The 25231-nt window shown below is 36.6% G+C and overlaps 1 protein-coding gene across 1 annotated transcript in view; it reads right to left on the reverse strand.

Moving 5' to 3' along the window:
* Positions 1-21496, reverse strand: part of ntm (neurotrimin) — a 318851-nt gene extending 297355 nt beyond the window's left edge. Inside the window, 1 exon segment of the mRNA XM_058788959.1 lies at positions 21260-21496. Coding sequence (XP_058644942.1) covers positions 21260-21320 — 61 coding nt within the window. The 5' untranslated portion in view covers positions 21321-21496.
* Between the last annotated feature and the right edge of the window lie 3735 nt (positions 21497-25231).

Raw genomic sequence — 25231 nt, forward strand, 5'->3', positions numbered from 1 at the left:
TCTCAAGATGAAGCAATCAAATCTTGCATGGGGTAAAGCTGATTAGATGAACATTTATGCTATTATATACAGAATATACAGTATACCAAGGATTATGTGAGCATTTAAAAACTGATGAAAAATGTGAAAAATGTTTTGCTTGCATATATTAAAAGCATACTCCACGTTAGATACATCTTGAGCTTTATTGACAAATTGATTTCCATGTTGTTTATTACCACCGAAAATACACCGATTTACAGTAACACTTTTGCAATGGAAGTCTATGGCATAAGATATTACAAAAGGTTTAAAAGCAAAAATATGGAGCTTGTGTTTTTGTTAAAGCACTTTTAATGAATTGTATATTTTAAGTCACACAATTGTGGTACTGTATGATAACATCAATGATTTCCACTGTTAGAGTTTTGCTTCGCACATTTTATGACACACATTATAAAACTGAGCGAACTCAGTGGTAACTGACATATGCTGTTAACAGAACTTAAGTTATATTTAACCCTGAAATTTCCTTTAATCTCCAGATAATTGGTCACCTTACATGACATATCTTAGCATGCGTTTGAACTTTGATTGCTAAATGCTAAGTTTGGTACCACAACTTTTTTCCTTTTATTGGGTTTGAGGGCAAGATAGATAGCAAAAATATGTTTTCTGTCAGTGGACCTCTAAGGTCAGACAGGGGAATATATTCAGACAAGATGTATTTCTTGAGTTTAACTCGCAGAGGATGTTCTTGTCTTCATTTTACCTGTCTACTCCTGAAGAATATGAAAACAGGAGAGACTAAGTCTCCAGGGAACTGATTCCATCAATCTCTGTCTTGGTAAGCTGTCTAAATATTATATATTAAACAAAAATAAACCCTTACAGACTCTCGCCTCCACACAAAGTGTCCCAAAACATTTAACAGCGTAAAATATAATAAATATCAATGACTAAACTTCGGTCTGTTTCTTACACAAAGGTACTGGCTTCAGAAAACTATAGCACACAAGACATATGGTGCTCTTACAATCCTTTTGAAAACTGAAGGCTTCGGTCTCAATTGAATGTAACTGCATGTAAAAATAGGAAAAACCATTTCTCCTATTGATTTCCACTAAAGAAAGAAAGTCGAACAGGTTTGAAACAACATGAGGACGAGTGAATGACAAAATTCTTCTCATCCCTTTAATGCGTCTATGCATGTTGATGAGGCTTATTTTTTTCTTCAGCTAGTCTCGTGTATACCAAGTCTCTTCAAGTCCAGGAGTTGACAGAGACAAGTCGCATTTGCTGCTAAAAATAGGCGTGTGTTAACTGCAAAATGTATTCAGGAGCATGTGTGCGAATGCATGTTATGGAATTTGTATAACAACAATTTAATTTATTTTGGTTTTCTTTGCTCACACAATTTTTCGCATAGCTTCATAAAATTACAGTTGAACGATTGATGTCACATGGACTATATTAAAGGGTTACTCCACCCCAAAATGTTAATTGTTTTCATCCAAAATATCTTAAATTGTGTTCTGAAGACGAACAAAGCTTTTACGGGTTTGGAACAACATGGGGGTAAGTGATTAATGACAAAATTTTCATTATGGGGTGGAGTAACCCTTTAACGATTGTACTTACTTCCTTTCTGGGTCTTGAACATGGTAGTTGCGTTGCTGTTTATGCAGGGTCAGAAAGCTCTCGGATTTCATCAAAAAATATCTTGGTATGTGTTCCGAAGATAAATAAAGATCTTACGGGTTTGTAACGACAATTTTCATTTTAGGGTGAAATATCCCTTTCAGATGCAAAAACGTTAAGTCTGTCTGAGATTTTTATTTTTTTTAATCAGGCTCCTATAAAATATCATTGTACGTTTATGAAAATAAGGCATTCAAAAACTGACTAATTGACTAAGCTTTTCTCATCAATTAAAGTGAAATTACTGAACCTAAACATAGAAGATAAAAATGTTCATTTAAAAGAAAAAAATATTCTCAGACGTACAGGTTTTTGCATCTGAACTCTTCATATAGATTTTACTAGTATCAGCATATAAGCATGCTTGAAGCTGTATTCTGTATTTTAATAAATTAAAGTTTAACTAAAGTAAACTAAAGTTTTTTTTTAATGCACTCTTAAATTTTTCATCTAAGATAACCTTGGGGGAAAAAAGCAAGCGTCAAGCCCTGAAGTCTATATTGTTCCAAAATGCAGTGAGTTACTTCTAATGTACTTGTAAGTGTATTCAGCTGTTATTAATGTGAGATGAGAATGTCAATTTAAACATCTCCTGAGGACAACAAAAACACAAGCCTCTCTTGCTTTTCATACACTGCAGCTCAGTAGAGCACAAAAACGTAACACTATGAATACGTCAAAGCAGTATCAATGACGGCGCAATGGCGATAGCTATTCTGTTGTTTACTTCTATTTAATGTGTTTTCTTTGTTTGATGCCATGCAAACATTTATTGCACAAAGAGCTGCTGCTGAATATTAATCTAATGCCAGCTTGGAATCATTTTACTCTACACCTGGGGTCTTGAGGGAAAGTCAATGCTCATGTATTGAAATTCAGAATCCCTGCTGTTGCTCTCAAATATCAAGCGTCTATTCCACCACACACACTCACGCAGGCTGTCATATCTCCACTGTATTTCTAGATCAGCTTTGCCATCAGCAATACACCTGTTATCGCAGTAATGCAGTCACCTCCTCGCAGCAGTGTTTTCTGGTCTCAATGCCTCACACACATACACATATAGATGCATAACACTCCCCTGGAGAGCCCTCATACAAGCAGGAAAAAATGGGCAAGGTGAGGTAAGCTTACATTGGTATATAGGTTTATGTATAATTACACTGACAATAATTTATTTTTGTAGTACATACATTAGTGTTGTTATTGTTAACTAATACTATTAAATCATTTTTCTTTCTTTCATTATTGGTAATTGCAATAAGCTGAAATAAAATAAAATATAAATATCTGATGAAAACATTAAATGAAAATGACATTTTTAATGGCAATTAACTGAAATAAATTCAATTAACGTTTAAGTACTAAAATTACACACATGTATATCTACTTTATATATCTCTATCTATCTATCTGTGTTGCATTTACATATAAATACAGCTCAAATTGTCTGTGTATACATACATATTATAATAAATATAAATCAAATAGTTTTTGTTTTTCTTTCTATGTATGGTGTTGTTTAGTTTTGTACATCCTTACATTGGATACATGCAACATCTTCCATAAATCCAGCAGAGAGGAACAGAAAATTATATTTGTTATACTTTCAGATGACTGTGGGTTGAGAGAGAGCATCGTCATCGAAATGTCAACATCCAAAGGTCACATTCGAGCCAGTAAAGAGGCAACTTATGTAAAGCCATTACTCTCAGCAGCTGACGCTTTATGAATAAAAGGCCGAAGAGACATAATCACAGTGATTACATTGTGTTGGTATACTCAGAATAAACTAATCACAGCATAGTGGGCTGGAAATGTGCATTATGCCATATGAATAACTAATGCATATACATATATTTGTCCCTGTGGGTTTTGTGTTACTCACAGTCACGGTACATACAAGCTTCAAAGTTCTGCTGCATTTTTTAAAGAGTTTCATGAAATATGCAGCCAAATATCTTTTTGAGGAGCGATAGAGTGAAGAGGACAAGAGTGTATTCTTCAAGAAAAGCTCAGATTAGATTACAGTACGCCTGTGCGTGTCTCCTAACCGGATTAAATCTGCCACCTCCCGCCGCAGACAAACTCCACTCGCCCATTTGCAATGCTAATTTAGGGTGAGCTGGAAGACGAGTGTGTGGGGTGGGGGGGTGGGGGGTGTCTGGCAGGCAGACCTTTAATCTCTCACGTCAGCACGAATCCTCAACTGTCAGAATGAGTGATTATCCTGCAGTCTGTCTCACCTGTCCTGCTTGCTGGATGCCTAGATGTGTGGAAATTCAAGCAGCCATACTGAAACTGTGAGGTTTCTTCTTATTAATTAATGATCATCTCTCTATGTTGTGACACGGCAACACAAAAGCCAGTCAAGTGGATGTCGAGACTAAATAGTTTACCTAATGAGCAGATCGAAGGGCAAACCAACATTTCACTACGGCTTAATAAACACAGCGCTATGTCTTTACGGTATTCATCTGAAAAACGAGGACAAGGTTAAATGTGACTCGTTCATCAAATAAAGGCAAGGAAAATTGCTAAATGATTATAAGTCACGTCCCAGTGACCGAGTGGCTCTCGCTGTTTAGGCTGAAATGTAATTGTTATATTACAGGTGACGCTGCAGAGCCACATCTCCTGTAAATCACAACTTAATGAGCACAAGCTGTCAAAGCAATTAGAGGCTAATTGTTTTTGAAGTGACTGTCCTGGCTTTCATAAACCACAAGAATAGAGAATTTCAAGCCTTAGCATGACTTAGTAATGGACTCCACCAAGGAGTGTCTATTATAACTGGAGAACCATTAGCATTCCCATTGCAATTAAGATGCCGTTGAGACCTGGGATGTGAGATCAAAGTAAAATTTTAATATTCTAAAACATTTGTGATGTTTCTTGAATAAATGTTGCATGTTGAATGATCTTCCCACCCCTATCCATAGTGCTGGATCCCTGTCAATCTTCAAGCAACAACTGAAAACTCATCTCTTTCGACACTACTTGAGTTCATCCTAAACTTTAAAAAAAAACTCTCTCTCTCTATTTATTTATTCCTTCCCTTCCTAGCTTGTACTTATTTGAACAATGCCTGAGACTTGGGGTTGCAAGCACTTCGTCTGTCTGATTGCCTCTTCAAGATGAATCGCTTTATGTATTCCCTAATTGTAAGTCGCTTTGGATAAAAGCGTCTGCAAAATGACTAAATGTAAATGTAAATGATACAAGGCTGCTAATGAATGGTCATCAACACAGAAAGACGTTTTTTCTGGATGAAGAATTCACTGTAAGGCCTAACTTGGCCATACCAACCAGTTACACCTTCACTCACCAAAAAAAAGAAAGAGAGAGAGAGAGATTTCAAGGGAGGGATTGATGGATGGATGGATGGATGGATCAGGGGCGAGGCCAGAAATGTTTAAGTGGGTGGGCCTACATAAAACCGGGTGGGCAAAGTGAAGCGTATGAAAACTGCATATCAAATTGCCAACAGAAAATAAAGAACGGTTCGATAGGCTACACAATACTTATAAATGTGCGATGTGAACAAACCTTTTGTTTTTTCCTTGAAAATATGTCACAAATCACAGTGGATCTATAAATATATAGCCTAGATTATTTTTGGCAGCAGTTACAGAAACATTTTTACATACTGTAGGCTATAAATATTCTGATTTGACCATGAGATTATAGCTTCAATATAATGACCTATTTATGATATTTGGTTACAAAGACACTATTTCTGCCAGGAACGCAAAATCAATCGGAGTAAGGATATTTGGTCACACTTTATATTAGGTGGCCTTAACTACTATGTACTTACATCAAAAAATAAGTACAATGTACTTATTGTGTTCATATTGTATTGCAAAACACTTTTGCTGCTATTGAGGTGGGATATGGGTAAGATTAGATTAACATTAATTTTAATTTCAACATTTACTAATACATTATTAAAATTAAAAGTAGTAGGCTATATCTAATTCATACCTGAGCTAACAAAATTAACACTTAACAGTTGTATTTTTATTAGGCTAACTAACATTAACAAATATTAATTAATGTGGTGACAACCTATAGGACGAGGGAAAATTAAGAAACTGCCTGTAATTGACCATGAAAACTCACGTTAAATATATATTTAGACTATATATATAAAGTTATAGTGAAATAAGACATTTATTATTATTATTATTATTATTATTATTATTATTATTATTATTATAGTTTAATAAATAACATCCATTTGGAAATATTTTTACCAACTTTTCACACAGCTGAAAGTGGGTGGGCCATAGCCCACCCAGGTCCACCCGTAGCTTCGCCACTGGGATGGATGGATTCAGGTAAAAAAAAAAAAAAAATTGAAATTAAAAAAGTAAGAATGAATTTTTTAAAAATGCACACGAGAATTAAAAAAAAAAAAAAACTGCAAATATGTCAAGTTCAGGGCTCAAATTCTTCCAATCTTAAGGCTGGAGGAAGAATTAATCAAATAATTTTTCTTCTCTTTCAACATAAACAAGAAGCAAAATTAACTGCAAGTCTAGCTCAAAGTTGCTTGCAAATCTCTTAAGAATTCAACTTTTTTTCTTCTTTCTGTATGAAGAATAATACACACTGCTGTATCTATTTTAAGTTCACTTGTCAGTGTACATGAGTTCTCTTTGCATAGAAAAGCTAACAAATCTCTGGACATTACTTTAATTGTTGAAGGAGTCTTTTATTCAACAGTTGTGAAGAACTGCTGAAGCGTTCTAAACCTAAAGAACCCTAAGGACCTGTTTACTGGAAGGAAGCTTGAGTTAAGTCTAAATTTATTCAAACAAGCTGTAAAAACGGCTTCAGCGCTGTCCTGTGGGAAAACCATCATGCATTGAGCCCCTCCACCTCATCATCACCAAGTCAAGACTCCATCAGTTCATCACCAAACTGTGTCGACGGAATATACTTTCTCACATTCTCAAGTTTTCCCTGACATACTTGGAGCTTGTCATAACTGGAAGTGAATTTACAGTGAATCTGTGTCCACCAGGACCATGCAATGCCCTACAAAAAAAAAAAAAGAGTGTAACTAACCTTTTTCTTGCGATCTCCCTATCACAATCCAACAGCCTGCTGATTTGTATTCAGGATTAGGTGCAGAGTCTTTAAGGTGAATTATTGCTTCACCTATAACCCGATGGTCATTCATTCTCTAACGGCCATCTAGATTGATATGAAGTTTACAATGTGTTTGGCAGATAATTTGTGAACGGATGGCCAAACAAACGCAAGTGCGAGATAACGACTTTCTATTACACAAGAATGGTGAAACTGCTCTCAATATTATGCCGGAGGAATGTTAATGAGCGTCCACCCGTGCCATAAGCCCTCCAAATTCCTTTCGGTTTATCCTTCGCATTGGAAAGGGACAATATACAAAGGCGGCAAGCTGCTTTATAGAAATGACCTTCCTTACAAACGCAAGAGGGACATTTTGCAACGCAGACAGCCATCAACAGGGCTGTTTCTATTCCTGTCTTTTGTCTGTATAGCAAAAATTTGGACAGCTAATGTCTCATGCATTCATAGTCAGCTAATTTTTCTCTATGCTATTTACAGCAACATCACTGATAGGCAACATTTCGGAAATGAAGTTATTTTTGACATACTGTCGCAAAAACTGCACAACATGCATTATGAATGCATACTTATTTTCTATATACATGTGTGAGGAACCTTGTGTGACCTGCTAAAGCACAAAATACTTTAAACAAGATAAGGGCGATTTAGTCTTTTCCATGACCTTTCTATCCTTTGCAGGCATTGTCCTGAACTTCTAAAATAAACTCACTTACCCCAGAGGACAATATGACACTGCTACTCCAAACACTGAGGTGCAGTCCAAACATTGCAGGAAGACTATTGCTTCTAAACTGTAAAGAAAGACGTTGACAGAAAACTTTAAGGCCATGTCAGAGTTGAGATATATTGGATAGCACACCTGCTCCGACACATTGCGAGTTCAAGTTCAACCATGTCTTTTCAGAGTCCTCCGTTTCTTTATTAATTCCTGTCCATTGTCTACTTTGAATGAAGGTCAAAAACTTTAGTTTGTTAAATAAAGGGTTAGTTCACCTAAAATTACATTTTGTCATCAGTTACTCACCCTCATGTCATTCCAAACCCAAAGACTTTCATTCATCTTCAAAACACTGGTTATAATATTTTTAATGAAACCAACATTTCCGCCCCTCCACTGAAAATCCATTCTCCCAAAAGTGCTTCAAAAATGTTCAAAGAGATTGTAAAAGAAATCGAGCCAAGTCTTACACCACAGACTTCATTTAGGCTGTTATTCATATGCAAACGTTGATCAACGCACATACATAGAGCACATCAAATATGGATAAAATACTTTGATAAGAAAACAATTGATAAAATACTTTGCGATTCAAGCTTAAAAGCAAAAACAACTTGCCATTTGTATATTGACAGAGAAGTGTAAAAATGGCTGATTTTTGGTGCTATCAAACGTCATTCTAACCTGCCTAACAACAGCAGCATTGACTCAACCAATGGTGTTAGTTTGGGCGTGGCTATCTGTTTATCAACCAATGGCAAGGGTGGGGACCAGTGTTTAGGAACAAGTTTGCAGTCTCCATTTGGTGATTCTAATAATGCAGAAAATAACACACATCACCTTTAAGCTCTATCAACAGCAGCTGTGACAGTCAATTGACTAGGAAAATTTACTAAATTTGAGTCAACACTTGTAAAATACCTCAGTTTGTAAAAACAAACAAGTTGACAAATGCACTTACAATGGAAGAATATGTGCCATGGATGCTGTTAATAGAGATTGTATAAAACATGAATATTACTTAAAAGGTCCCATACACTTTATTTCACATCATTAATTTTATCCTTATTGGTCTTCAGTAAATGTCAACTACAGTACAATAAACTTAAAAATGCAGCTAAACTCAGAATGGCACAATTCTCCACCAACTTTTCCCTTAGATTAAACAAAGAGCACATCAGCCTATGGCCTTTATCTAATAAAAGAAAACAGCAAGGCTGAAATTACCGACTCGTGAATGAGAGAGAAGGTGAACACTTCAAGCTGACTCCTTCAGGCGTTCATGCGGAGGTGCTGGCAGGCTAATTGATTATTGACAGCATGCCTGCTTCTGCATGCCTACGGCAAGGTATGCCATGTCCTCCAAGTGACTGACTGCGATACAAAACTGTGGTAAAAAGTTGAGAGACCAACTCTGATTTATTATTCTTAATTAAACAAAAAGAAGTATTAGTATTTCAAGACTAACAAGTGTTTCTCCTTATGCTGAGAAACAAATTGGTGTCTTCACTACTGCATTGTCTTGCCCTGAGGAGCTTTTGTTTACTGACTGTAGAGGCTTTGTACAAAATATCTATTTCAAAACCATGACATCTTGATTACCATTTTCAAATCTCTCCAAGCAAACTAGTGCAGCTAAAAGAAAAACAGAAAATTAGATGGTTAGATAAAAGAAATAGATCACCCAAAAACTGTAATTGGCAAAAAAATAAATAATAAATTGTGTTGCACAGAAGAAAGTAAGTCATACAAGTTTGAAAAAACATGCGGATGAGTAAATGACAAATGTTCATATTTGGGTGAACTCTCTTTTTAATGACTGGTAGAACCAGTAAGCAATGCCACGTTTTAAAAAGGCTCCAAAAGGGGGGTTTCACAGTAATGCCTTGGAAGAACTATTTTGGGTACTCCAAAGAACCTTTCAGTGAACAGTTCTTAAAAGAACCCCTTTTTTCTTATAGTGTGAAGAACATTTTAAAGGGGTCATCGGATGCTAAATTCACTTTACAAGTTGTTTGAAGATAAATGTGTGTTGGAAGTGTGTGTACACATCCATCCTATAATGATAAAAATCCATCCAGTGTTTTTTTTTTTTTTTAAATCCCGGTTTTAAACTCCCCTTTCTCAAATCAGGCTGTTCTGAGATTCCTGTCAGAATGACGTAGTTCTGTACAGCCCACGATAGTTGATTGACAAGGCCGTCTTACCTTAGACCCGCCCTGAGTGAACTGAGAGCGGTCTTCCCCTGCACCGGAGGCAGACAAGATGTCTCCGATTAAGCGATTGAGGTGTTTTGTTGTTGGATAATAATGAATATAGCAGTCGTCATTTACTCCCGACATCTGAGCCGCTGAAGACGCAGAGGATTAACGTTACTTTCGCTTTGAAGGGAATGCGCCGATCCCTGATCTGCCTAAATGCATCTATGTTCACGCGAATCATTCGTGATCCAGCTTCATCTATAGAAGAAGTGAGTATAAGGGGTTTTATGAATCTTTGCAAATCGCCTTTCCTAATAATGTGCTAGTTAGCCAGTTTCACAGCTGAAGTTTACAGTCTGCTCATCACCCCACAGAAGAGAGGGGTGGGGTCAGCAGAGCTCATTAGCATTTAAAGCAATATGGACTAGAATGGCTTGCTGAAAACAGAGCTGATTTTACAGGGTAAAAAGGGTGTTTTACACTACCATTGAGAGATTTTAACAAAAGTATGTTATAGACCCTAAATAATCATATCAACGTGTGGAAAATGGGCATCCGATGACCCCTTTAATAATCTGAGGAACCTTTTACCACTATAAAGAACCTTTTGTGCAGTGGAATGTTAACAGTTCTTCATGGAACCATAGATGCCAATAAAGAAATTTATTTTTAAGAGTGTAGGCAACTCTTCATACTAGCACCAACAGTTTCTGACTGGTTAGTCTGAGAAAATGGTATTATTCTGAGAACTACTAAATCAGACCATTCAAAAAGAAACTTTTGGTCAGCTTTCGAGACCAGGTTCTTCCTGTTTGGGGGAATACAATTCACCCAGGGGAACTTATTTTGTTCTCTGACTCTCCCACAGAAACCGGCATCCTGCAGCACAGCCATACTGCGACAAGTTTTTCATCATACGACTTCTATCCCCAAGACAACAGAAAACAAGTTTATGGCTCAAATCTATAGGAGCTTGTTATTTATCATGACATAACATGAATGTATGCAACTCTTTGAAAAATAATAAAAATACAGAATTGTAAGATAAGCAAGGCTTGTGCAGGACGTTGCTAAATAAAGTGTGTCTACCAGGTGCTCCCTCACTCCTACGTGAATGAGTTAAGGTGCCGGAAAAATATGGCTTGGTTATACGTGGGTGCTGTTTTTCCTTGACTTGTCTTGTCTGAGGAGTCATGCTGGCAAAGGAGACTTACCACTTGAACCTGGTTGTCAGCACACCCGAGGAAAGGCTGCATGCGCTCACCTATTTCTATCCAAGCCTCCCATTTTAATCTCTACGTAAACCTAACAACATTGCATTTCCTGATTAAAATCACTCTGAGATCAAATTCAACTAGAGGATACTTGTTATTCCTGGTGCTAATCGCACATCTCTATCCAAGGACAGACAAAAATCAATCAAATATACGTCACCTTTGAATGACTTTGCAAATTGTTTAACACCACGTCCCGTAAATACCATTTGCAAGAGGGAGAAATCTTTGTCGCCTTCTATTTATTTGCGTGAGGCATTTAAGCAGAGCCTCAATATGACCCAATAAAAGTTTGGGAGGAAATCTATTTCATTTCCCATAAAAAATAGTCTGAAAAGTCATGCATTTAAATGTGGGCTTCCCAAATGCTCCCTTGAATGTATAACTTTGCCTTCTCCGAGACCCACACCAACCAAATCAATCTTTATAGATTGGCATCACCATAATATTTATGCATCAATCTCAGAGCTACAGCCAAACATAAACAATGAGGTCAGTTTACAGTAGAGGGGTTGATCCATAATTGGTATTTTAATTTTAAAAATCACAGTTTTACTGGAACGGACTACAAATCACGCAAAACTGATAAAATACAATTTGAAATGAGATTAAACTAAAGCAAACAACTCATGCATACTAAGGTAAACATGAAATGAAAGCTCTTATAATACCGGTGCATACAAATACACACATTATGAAGCTACACAATTCAGCTGCAAAGCAAAAATATGAGAAAACTAGTGAAAAAATATATATATACAAAAATAAATAATTGGAAATCTCACCATCTGGTGGGAAAGATAAAATATGTGAGTGGTTTTAAAGCTCAATAGAGAGTATACAAACAGGCCATTGAGTGAATCATTTCTAGTATTGCTACTGGGATTTCCTCATTTAGATTTTATTTTAAACTAAGTACGTCCCACTGTATGGTGTGGGATTATTGATGCCACAAAGGGGGCTTGTCTTTTGTTGAAAACCATGTACGGACCAATAAGCACTGATCTATGTTCCCTCCGAACCTCTCCTGAGAAATAACTTCATCATTTCTAATAGAAGCACAGGCTGAGCTTGCAGTTCCTTAAGCTTATTTGCAATAACCGTACAAGAATAAACACTGCAGAGAGAAAAGTCTACTGAAATAAGGCACTCGACTAAATCCTGATGTATACGGCTCTCTGAGAGCTATAACAAGACATTGTCCCAACAATACTGAATTTGATGAGCAGGCAATGAGATGTTATGGACTGGCTGCATATCTGAGCGCTCCATTATGAATATATTCCACATGAAATGATTTTCAGATCCTCTCTCACATCTTAATATCACTCTACACAGCCCACCACAGTAATCAACAGCAATCATAGTTTCAAACGTCTCTCTAGCTACAGCTAATGAGCTGCATTCCAGCACCTTTGGAATGCCACCTTCAAGAATACAGCGGGTTATTTTTTACCCATCAAAGAACCGCTCCAGGTATCCTTTGAACAAAGACATTAGAGAGGAAAGAACAAAACGAAACAGCAAACAAATATTTTGCTGATGGCTGTGATGTACCTGGCCGAGATCTGTGGTTCAGTTTAGGCCACTAGAGAAACACGGTATGTGATGTTGCAACTAACAAGTGCAAAAGACTAACTAATACCTACCCAGATGCAATGTAAAAATATGAGAAAACTGGAAACAAAAATATTTATAAATAATAATTAAATATAAAAATCTCTCCATCTGGTGTGATTTGCATCTTAATTAACTTATTACTTAAAAACATACTAAAGTGATCAGACTACCAAAATTAAACAAAAGCAGAAAAATAGTCTGGCATCTGGCATCAGGTCAAATAGGTCAAAAAAAAATTATAAAAACAATAACAACAATAAAAAGAATAAGAAACAAAGCCTATGAATTGTCCAAAATAAGATCAATTAGAAAATAGATAGCGTGCCGACTTTAAAAGCATTTAAAAATTTACACGACCACCTGCACAAAAATAGTGCATTCTAAAGTGAGCGAGTGATTAAATGACGCTATTGTTGTATTGACACACAAATACAACAATAGCGTCATTTAATCACTCGCTCACTTTAGAATGCACTATTTTTGTTGAATGCTGACAAGAACATACCAGTAAAATTAACGTAAGTATTTTATTGTCAAAGCTTCTTTATTCACAGTGCAAAGATCAAAGTAATCAACAATGAAATTCACTGTTTATTATTTTCATCAATTATTCCTGATTTTATCAAGCAGCCATTGCAGCCCTAGTAGAAACATTTCGAAATCAACTACAGTCTGAGAATTTAAAGTCAGCTTTGACCAGCAATTCTGTCATCTCAGCTAAAATGTGACTTTCTTTTTTTCTTTTTTTTTTTACTGTAGAGGACAGAGAAAATGAGAATTTCTGAAAATAACAACTCGTATTTTCTCATCGTTGTCTCTCTGTGTGTTGCGTTGCTTTAATCTCCTCGTGCACAGCAGACAGCATATAAAATCTAGACAGCAGGATACAAGGTGAGTCCCTAAGAGAAGCATTATTATATTACAGCTGTAGCAGACACACTCTTGAGCATTCCTTACATAAACCTCTACCTTAGCTCATATCAGAGGGAATATTGAATTTCCGAGGTTATACCCACTGGTATTAGAATTTCATTTTATAATTTAGTGGCTGACCTGAAGATTAAGTAGTCAGTGACTTGAACAGCACCATGACTACTGCAGTGAATCAAAAGATTAGTATGCAGGTTATTCAATGACATGGCAAAGTCATCTGAAGTGGTCCAAAGGTGGCCACTGCAATCTAGATACTGTTATACTGAAGAAGAAAAAAATCAAATGCAAAAACAATGAGATAGACCTGGACATCAGTGCAAAAGAAAAGCCGCATTTACATCAAGATTTAAAAAAACAATATTCATCAAGTTACTGAGCTCTATATCTTATGCCCTGAACGCTTGCTTCCCTATTAAAGCATCCTGATAAATATGCAACCACTACTTCTAATTCTGCTGGGACATGCAAATGAGCGATTGCAAACATTGCTTGATTAAGTGTCAAATTTTAATGAGATGAGCTATTATCGGTCCTAACTTAATCTAATGTTATTAAGGAGGCAAAAAAAAATGAACTACGAATCTGTGAAATATTTATATTTGCAAGATTCGGGTCACAAATCTTGCTTGACGAGCATGACAAGAGAGCGGACATCATCGATTTCAACGAGATGAATTCCTCCAACCTCTGGCAAGATGTTGAACCACGCAGTCCACTTATAACAAAACTTCTCAAGGGAAGAATATTTCCATAGCTTGCTAAAGAGGTTATTGTGATTTGATAGCCTGTGGAAATTACTCATTTCCAATGCTAATGGCAAATGCAACAAAAACAAGCGGAACGACCAGGGAATTAACATTAGAATTCTCTGCACAAAACGCTGCCTATAAATCACTGGATTTCTATGGTGTACATGACTTTGTATACTAGGTTTGAGTTTGATCAATGCATTATTTCTTCTGAGTGAGAATGTTGTATATCTACAAGGACGGATGTTTCTTTAATTGCGGCGTGAGGAAGAAATTTTGAACTATTCGTCCGCATAAGGAAGTAACAGTAAGAGGAAAAAACAGATAACAGAGCCTATGATTAATGAGAAATTTCATTTCAACAGTGACCCAAAAAGGCCATTAAGATTTCCAGTCATGCATTTAACATTAATTATAACAAGCTTTCTATAAGCCTCCATGAAATTCAACGAGCAAAGCAAAGTTGTGCCAGAAATCTATTCAACGAATGCTGAGTCAACTGTAATTTCAGCCTTAAACGCGTTGCTTCTTTTCATTTCACTTCAAGCATTTGAAATTTTACTCAAAGAATGTAAATGTTATGACAATATGTTGACTAGGCACTTGCAAACCTCGAGGAGGTGGAGGTTTGGAAACTATAATGATGAAAATTCTTTAAATGCAATGTAATATAAACCCCCTTAGCTGGTTTCATAATACTGCTCAAAGTCATTTTGGCTTCAACTGACAGAGAAAGGCTGATTGATCCAATACATGCCATTTTCGGTTGGAAGACTTTTGTATTGACAAGTAACGCCCATTATTCCTTAAAAGCTGAGTAGCAGCACTCTGATAGATTAGCAGAGCTTTTTTAATCAGGGTTTGTGCGGGGTAACGGCACAATCCCTGATAGCTCTAATTGAAATGTCCAGGCTTTACTCTACCTCTTCACTCCTCATAGAGGCCACATACTAATCAAAAACAGAAGGATTAGAGTCTCAACATGTGCTGCTCAATCACTCTATCCACCATCTGTTAGATGAAGAACACACTCAGCACTGATCTTCAGCACCACTAGTAGGAGTCATTTCATGAACAAATTCAAATTTATTTAAAATGAGTTCACTGTTCTATGGGAAATACTGCAATGTAAAGACGGTTTACTCTGTGATCGTTTTTTTGAGAAGTGACAAACAAACTGCTGAATCATAGTTTTGAATAGTTTCAAACAGTTTCTATTCCACAAAAAAGAATTCAATTCGGGTTTTGTTTTTTTTGGCTACTTTTACAGTGTTTCTCAATTTCACACAATCCCAGAAAGCAATGCAGGCTTTGCAAAGATGTCATTATTCAAGGATTAGCCAAGCCAACTGTACAAAACCCGCAAGAAACACAAATATTAAGTGCTGTTAAATGCTGCATTTACAAAGAAGTCTTAAAGGCACAGTGACAAAAAGAAAAAAGGTGTTTAAATGTTTAGGGTCAGAGAGAATGTGGAAAATGGTCTTGTAAAATGTAATTTTGACTGTTTTTGGTGAAAGACGTCTTGAAGAAAAATAGTTGCACTCTGAGCCAAAAAGAAAAAAAGAAAGAAAGACAAAAAAGCGAGTTGTTTTGTTTGTTTTATTTTGTAAATGCCAACAAGAATGTGCTGAATATGGCTAATATCCACTTTAACTTTACCCAAAGATTACAGGGATTTAGGGTACAACCGTGCAATTAATTAAACAAGATCAACAATTACTAATATGTACAAGGATATTTTCATATATTTTTTGTTATATATAACTTTAGAGTCATTTGAGAAAACAGTGCTGGTATATCTCATATTTTAGGTTTCAAGCCATGTGTGACCTCTGCCAGTGAAGTCTCTATAACCACGCTAATAAGACCCAGATTCAGTATTAACATTTTTTTGTCACATACACATTTACACACAGAACACAACTTGCAGTGCAACGTAAACCTGGTCAGCTTCTCAGACAGCGTTAAAAAATTCTGCTTTTGTGATTGCAGCAGAGATGAGTTTGACAGGTTTATTAATGCTTCAAGAGAAAGAGCATGTATGTTCCAGCCATATGGCATTTCGAAAGAGATTCCAAAGTAACAAAGCACTGGATAAAACAGGTCTTATTAGCTTCAGAACAGTGGGACTCCAGAAACATGAAAAGAAACGGTCATTAATGTCTCAGAACTCAAACCCTAAACATACCATTTTGGACACTCTGTACAAGACATAAATATAGACCAGAAAATGCCGTTTCTTCCAGGATTCCTAGTATTAAGATGTTCAAGGCTTTGAACAATCACTTGATTGTTCCTGAGCGAATATTTGAAATGTCAAAAGTTTTTCAATTGCATTTTGTTTGACATGCTGGTTACATAGAGACCGCAATATTGGACTGCCAACTTATGAAGGCTGCATTCTTCAGACGTGACAACCCATGAATAGCCACATCTATGGATGTTCACTGCACCAAGTCCTAATCTAAACCTCTGGGTCATTCATACTTCACAGAATCATTCACTGGACACAATGCTGAACTTCTTTACAACAGCTTTTGTGAAGGAGCACAGTGCATGACAGAATCTTCTCACATTGTTGCAGCAAATATTTAATGAACAGTGCTGGGGCCACATTTGAACATATATGAAGGCTACTTTGTAATATTTTTCATTACTTGTGAAAGTTTAATGCTTATTGAAAAGTCAGAGGGTCCGAATTGATCTCCAAAGCTACTTAATAGCCATTGCCAACTCAATTTTAGGCATGATTTACTTAGACAAACATGCAAAATCTAAAACCAGATGGGAAATTGGTTTGACGCATAACTGTTGTACATTTCATAATCCAAGTTTTATTCTTATTCACAACCAAAATTACTGCAGCTTCACAGCACTCCCTGCAGATGTGGAGATTTCCAAATTAGTTTGTTTGAATGAGTCGTTTTGTGTACTTATTAAGGAAAACACATTTCAATAAACACAACATCACATTCTCTCCAAGTAATTGCAAATGAAAAGCACAATGGCAAATGGAGTAATTTTGGCCCTAAAGGCTACGTCAAAATAATGGCAACACACACACAATTTAATTTTACCACTTGATGAAATGCGAGAGTCCTCTTGTCCTTTTGATCAAATTAGCAAAGAGGTAATTTTGCAACTTGCCTAAAATCAGCACCACTTTGTGTCGTCATCGACACCTAATGTGTCTAATTTGCGTAATAACACATCATGCTGAGACTCAGCAGGACTGTATCACTTTGGATAGATGAAGCTGCATTTGATATCATAATAAAGGGTGTCTTCAGACTAAAGAGCATGTTATTACGTTACGTAATCTCTCAAGGTTTTTCAGAACACCTCTTAAAAAAGGGTGACCACATTTTGCATATCCTAATTAAGACAAAAGCAATATATATATATATATATATATATATATATATATATATATATATATTTTATTTAAGCATCTTTTGACAGCACTCTTTTGAACCACTTGAACCAAATTGCCATTATTGCCAAACAGATTTTAAACGTTTAAAAAACTAAAACACAGTAAAAATCTAGTTTAAAAAAAGTTTTCCACAGCATTTTTACTAAAAAAAAAAAAAAAAAAAAAAAAAAATTAAATTTACCAATGAAATTTAGTATAAAAATATTAAATATTTAATCATTTTCATTTCAATTTGACATATAACAACAAATGGTTAAAAACAGCATTTAACTATAAATAGCCTGATAACCCGTTTCTCTGAAAACAGTGTGATTGTTAAGTAATTATAATAATATAAGTGTATGTAGCGCCCAACATTGCATATTTTTTTTGTTGTTGTTGTAAAATTGGCGCATCACCTGGTTAAAAAGGGCGCTTCTTGTTGGACATTTCAGTGAACACACAACCATACTGTATATAAAATAGAATAGTTCATAAGAACGTGGCTACTATGAGTTATGGCATTTTTTTCACAAAATTGCAATTACAAATGCAAATTTGTACTTGTGTAATGACAACTTACGGAAACTTAATGGCCAAATAAAAATCCCTTGACATTCATTATGTTGATTAATTTCATATGGTCAGTGAAATCATTTCAAATATATCATCCAGCCCAAGACTTCAATTTATCTGAATTACAACTATTGTAGAGTCTGTTTTCAATGTGTAAAGATGTCTGCTCCTCATGCTCTGCTGTGTCAGCCACTGATTAAACTTCATGAGTTGAATTCTTCTTGAGCAATGATCCTGAAGTCTATTTCAAAAGGAAGTTCTCTCTGTTAAATCACTGTACTCCATTCTCTCTGTGTGAAGCTGGACCACAGCTGTGGCACCAAATTTCAATTTAATGACATATAATTCCTGCCTTGGCTGAGAGAGAGTTAGAAAAGTGACAGGGGGTTCAATGGACAGTTCAGGCCTGGAGGGATGCTGGCTTGGACACTGCAGGGGAGTCTGTAGCTTCCTGGCAACTTACTGGCAACCAATGACATCTTCTCTCTCCCTCCCTCTGTCCCAAAAAAACACTCTTAACCCCTGACAACCTCCATTAAACACAACAAGTCTAATTCTACACTAGTGGAAGCTGTTTGTGCAGACAGTGGGGGCTATTCGGAAAAGTATTTGCTTTGGATACATAACATTTTTTAAGAGGGACATGTCACGGTCAGTTGTGGAGTATGTGAATTCTGTTACGAGCACTTGAGAACCAGTCTGAAAAGAGTGCTTGCCACTTTTTTTGATTTTCATTTGCCCTCAAAGTCACCACTTCCATTAAAAAATATATATATATCCTTGAACACAGCATTGTGGGCTAGACCAATCAATATTAAAGGGATACTGCACCTACCTGTACAAATAAAAATTCAGTTATGTCTTACTCACCCTCATGTCAACTGATTTTCTTTCTCATTGGAGAAAAAAAGAAAAAGTAAGACCAATGTAATAGCCACTGTTTTTCATTTACATTTATAAAATGGTCACTGAAGATGTAAGCCTTAAAAAAAATAACATGCATGGACCACTTTATAATACGTTCATATTGTGCACTCAAAGACTTCTGAAGTCATACAATAGCTTTGTGTAGTGAAAAAAAAATCTAATTTAAGTTAATAAAAGGCAAATCATCAACTCTAATGAGATGTTGAAGTTGCAATGTAGTGACAGATCTTTTCTTCTGTATTGCGACACATCCGAACGAAAAAGATTATCAAAAAAAAAGAAAAAAATGGATGGCAGGGATGAAGGCAGATGTGAATGTTAGCTTGTTGTTTTAAGTAAGGAGCGAAGTTAAAGTGGATGAAATGATGGAAGAAGTCATATGTTACCAAAGCGTAATAATTTTATAAGCGATAAGATACATTTAGAAAACAGACAGATTTCCATTTCATGTCTAATCTGGTTGAATTCATATCATTAAATGCCAAATGGGACACCCTATGGACTTAACTGACATGCACACTTGGCAGCCATTGTAAGTCTACAAAGACAGCAAGTGCACATGAAGGCCCTGTCAAAAATCAACACACTTTATTCGCATGGGTGTCCCATTCGTCATTTTTGCTTTTTGTGCACTTTTGCCAAGCCTGAACTGAGGCGAGTTCCGTAACGGACTTCTACCCAACAGTCAAAGCAGAATTAAGTTACAAAAGTGTGGACTGAGGCCGTGTCCCAAATGGCACACTTCATTTGCACTTGCGGTCTTACAAAAGCTTCCGCATCCATGTGACCTTTAAGTCCACAAGACCGTAGGGTTTCCCATTTGTCATTTTAGTTTTCTGAATGGTGTTAGTAAGCACCCCCTTTGCACACTTCTGCAGGCGAGCTTCCCAGCAGACTTCTACCCAACAGTCAAAGTGGCAATACGCCATGAAAATATGGACTTCCCGAGGGTTCCGCACAAGTGAGGAAGACCGCAAGGGTTTAGGGTGTGATTTGGGACAGGGCCTCAGAGGATGACCATGAGGCCATTTGGGACATTTTGTATTTATGAATCAAATCTGAACAAACAATGAACAAACAATTTGGATCTTTTAAATGAACTGGTTGAATTGGATAAACTGATTCCTTAAAAAAGATCCAAGTCGCGAGATCGGTAATCACTGTTGTTAACATTCCCTGAGAGCTACTGTACAGAAGTCGGTATCAAAAGAGTTATGAAGTCTTTAATTATAACATATGAGACATATAGACTACTTTTATTTTATATATATATATATTTTTTTTTTTTTTTTTTTTTTTTACATTTTTACGCTCTTCGCCTGGAAAAGGCGGACAAAATGACGTTCCAGCTTTTCTCCTTATGTGGGTTCCGACAGACATGAGGGTAAGTATGCTAAATAATGACATAATTTTACATTTTTAATGATGTTTCCCTCGTATAGCCAATCAAATGATTATTATCATTTCTTCATCAAATCATGCATCAACAGCAAACACATCTCACTCCAACACGCAAGAGAGACAACTAACGCGTCCTTCTGACAGGGGAAATGTTAAGCACGGGTTCATTGACTCGGCAGATTAATCCGTCTTAACTCAGCCAAACAAAACACAGTATATCTCTGCAACCAACTTAAACCAGTTGAACAGACACTACGATGGGAGCTGCTCTCCAAACTCACTCATTACACTGTTGCGCAGTCACGCAGATGTGAAACAAGTGCCCGCGTTTGGAAGGACCGCGTCCCCTCACCATCTCCAGTGCGCTTTTCACAAAACTTTCAAACGCGAATATAAAGTCAAACCACCAATCCTGCGTCTAAAACGCTGAAAATACATCAAAAGCCAAACATAATTATGCCCATCGTAACAGTCTGAAACCGCATAAAACGCCACAGAGTTTCACTTGTCTTCACTGATTGCGAGCGCGTCCAACACGAGACGCGTACAACAATCTCCGCTCAAAGCCAATGATTTTCCTTCCAAAAAAAAAACACTTTCCGGATAGTATTTAAATCTCCCGAAAATATTCATCTTACCTTGTTGAATCAAAGCGATGGATATTCCAGCCAGGACGACCCAGTACACGGGATTCTTCATGGCGTCTGGAGCGGATCGAGTGCGCGTGAGATCTACGTGATTGTTTTCCCTCTTGCAAATACCAATTTGAAAATCCGGAGGAATAAGTGGAAGTGTAGTCCCAGGCTCTAAGTAACTGTGAAGTAGGCACTCACTCACTCACTCACCTACGCAGGCGCTGAGAAGTCCCTCCTTCAGTGAGGTATTGCTTATGAAGCTGTTTGGATAGGCTTCCACAGGATTACAAGAATCGGCTGTTTTCATTTGCTCAAGAAATGTGACTGTGCATTTGAAGTGCAATGCTTCGGTTAGTTTCAAAATCTTGAATTGGCTGCATATCCTCAGGCCGTTTGTCGTATTGCTTAGTCATTTAATAATATGTTGTTGAGTTATTTAGCAATGGTTTTTTAATTTTCCTGCATGTCCCCTAGAAAATTAATTTACCCTACTATCTCAAACTTGGCTCCTTATTAGTAGAACTTTCATTTCAGTGTCTGTTCCTCTGTGTTTTCTTGCACCGTGTGTCTGCAACTTTAATAGCATATTCCAATATATGTCTGCTTTTTAAAAGTAGCTTTAATTTAAAAGTAAAAATAGTATCAAAGAATTTTGTGTTGGCATATATATATATATATATATATAAAGAGTTCAGATGCAAAAGCCTCTAAATGCCATCTGAAATTTTCTTCTAAAATTAGCATTTTTTATCAGGCTCCTATATTTATGTTCAGTTATTTCACTTTAATTGCATAGAAAAGGACCTATACATTGCTATTAGGGAAAAATTACGGAACCTAAACATAGCAGCCTAATAAAAATGCTCATTTTAGATGAAAATTTCAGATGGCATTTAGAGGCTTTTGCACCTGAACTCTTCATATATATATATATATATATATATATATATATATATATATATATATAATATACACAACCCGAATTCCAGAAATGTTGGGACTTTTTTAAATTTGAATAAAATGAAAACTAAAAAACTTTCAAATCACATGAACCAATATTTTATTCACATTAGAACATAGAGAACATAACAAATGTTTAAACGGAGAAATTTTACACTTTTATCCACTAAATGAGCTCATTTCAAATTTGATGCCTGCTACAGGTCTCATAAAAGTTGGCACAGGGCAATCTTTTGAAAAGATTTAGCTGGGAAAACATCTAGCAACTAATTAAGTTAATTGACATCAGGTCTGTAACATGATTAGCTATAAAAGGGATGTCTTTGAGAGGCAGAGTCTCTCAGAAGTAAAGATGGGCAGAGGCTTTCCAATCTGTGAAACAACATTCCTCAACGTCAAATTGCAAAGGCTTTGCAAATCTCATCATCTACAGTGCATAACCTCATCAAAAGATTCAGAAGACCGATTGGTAGTCTTCCGCCCTCAGACGAATCATCACTCATCGGCATGATTCTGTCATTGACATTACTAAATGGGCCCAGGAATACTTCCAGAAACCACTGTTGTTAAATACAATCCGCCGTGCCATCTGCAGATGCCAACTAAAGCTCTATCATGCAAAAAGGAAGCCATATGTGAACATGGTCCAGAAGCGCCGTCGTGTCCTGTGAGCCAAAGCTCATTTAAAATGGACTGTTTCAAAGTGGAAAAGTGTTCTATGGTCAGACAAGTCCAAATTTGACATTTTTGTTGGAAAGACGCTGTGTCCTTCAGGCTAAAGAGGAGGGAGACTTTCCAGCGTGTTATCCACGTTCAGTTCAAAAGCCTGTATTTCTGATGGTATGGGGGTGCATAAGTGGGTGTATACGGTATGGGCAGGTAGCATTTTTTTGAAGACACTATGAATGCTGAAAGGTGTATATAAAGGTTTTAGAGCAACATAGGCATTCAGCAGGACAAGGCAAAACCACATATTGCAGCTATTACAACAGCATGGCTTCATAGTAGAAGAGTCCCGGGTGCTGAATTGGCCTGCCTGCAGTCCAGATCCTTCACGATAGAGAACATTTGGCGCATCATTGAACAAAAGAAATACGTCAAAGACGACCACAAACTCTTCAGCAGCTGGAAACCTATATCAGGCAAGAATGGGACCAAATTCCAACACCGAAACTCATAACCTCGATGCCCAGACGTCTTCATACTGTTTTGAAAAGAAGACAAGATGCTTCACTATAGTAAATGTGCCCCCGTCCCAACTATTTTGAGACCTGTAGCAGGCATCAAATTTGAAATGAGCTCATTTTGTGCATAAAATTGTAAAATTTCTCAGTTTAAACATTTGTGATCTCTTCTATTGTGAATAAAATATTGGCTCATGTGATTTGTAATTCTTTGTTTTCATTTTATTCAAATAAAAAAAAAACGTCCCAACATTTCCGGAATTCGGGTTATGCATGTATACATGCATACATGCTTACACACTACACTTTATGATCAATTACAATTCAAATGTTAAATGGTTATATAGTCATTCAAATCCATTTTTACTCAGAAACCCTTGTAGCTCATTTCTAATTGGTTAAACTGACCATGTTACAATTTACAAAATTCCCTGGTCTCTCCATAGGCACTTTTAATGATCTAAGGAAGTGGGCCTATGAGAGACATCAGAAGGTTATTAAAAACATTACATGAGTTTCTCCTGCCAATTGGTGAATTGAACAAATGTTGGCCTACTTCCAAGAGCCATTAATACAATCTAAAAACATGCACACACTTCCTCATGTTATCAAAACACTCTAAAAAAGGCCAGCATCCACTTTAGAGATGCACTATAATTAATTTTTTTTTTTAGGTGTGGAGCACCACTTCAGAAACAAGTTGAGAAAGCAAATAAATATTTTGTGATTGCTGCATTCCGTTGTAACTGCGCCTGGTGTTCAAAAGGTGAACATAAATTAATCATGTAATATTGGCTTTCCGTTGTTCCTCCTTGAAGACCTCAGCAGGTGACTTGCCGTTAAATTTGGCTTTGAATGCGAATGTGAAAAATCATTAACCAGCTCAGTCAAGTGAAACTGCTTGTCATCTCCAATGTCAATGAAACTCTTTACGTCATATGAAGAATAAAAAAAAAAGACCTTAAGCAATTCAGTCGGAATTGCTGCAAACCATTTGGCAGAAAATGAAGTGTGCGGGAAAAATTGATTATTTGACAATCCTGCTTAACTGAGTATGTCAAGCCATGGCATAAAGATGATTATATTCATTGACATCTCTGACACAAATACACTGCTTGCAACCTTGATAACAAGCTTCAGCCGGTCAGAGTGAGTAGCAAAGCTTTGTTACAGGTAAATGATCATTTGAGCCAGAACCAAAATTAAATAGCAAACAAAACATATTGATTGTGCAAACAACATGTGAATTCTTCACGGAGATTCAGAAATAATGCAAATCTGACTGCTTAGATATTAAGTTGTTGCTATGATTGCTAGGGAGTTCTGGGTTGTTGTTATGTTTACTGTCCCTACTCAATGCTATTGGATTTTTTCACCCAATTTCAGTGAAAATTGTAAGTCTGATCACCCTCAACAAACCTTGTGGATTTGAGGCACAGACAGTGCAAGTTTAGTTTAATACGTTTAATACTAAGGCTTGAGGTTTGTTCAGATAACTCTAGTACTAATCAAACTTGGTTGATTTTTGTTTCAGCCCTGCTTGTTGTGGTTATATCAGTTCAAATAAATTGGTTTCTTTCTGGCACTGCAGACTGGCAGCATATATCCGTGTATTGTTGCCCTAGGGAAAGCTGTTGCTCGATATAACCAGACATCAGTCAGACTCAGTTAATCTACAGCAACCAAACTGCATTGTTAAAACACTCTGAGAATTTCAGTCCTCCAGATGAGGCTGTCCTGCACTTTCGGCTTTTGACAGAGCAGACTATAAGACCGGAGCACACTTAGAGAAATGAAAGACTCTAGAAGAGTAAGTGTGTAAGCTGGGAGG

The sequence above is a fragment of the Onychostoma macrolepis genome, chromosome 10 (assembly GCF_012432095.1).
Source record: "Onychostoma macrolepis isolate SWU-2019 chromosome 10, ASM1243209v1, whole genome shotgun sequence".
Classification (NCBI taxonomy): domain Eukaryota; kingdom Metazoa; phylum Chordata; class Actinopteri; order Cypriniformes; family Cyprinidae; genus Onychostoma; species Onychostoma macrolepis.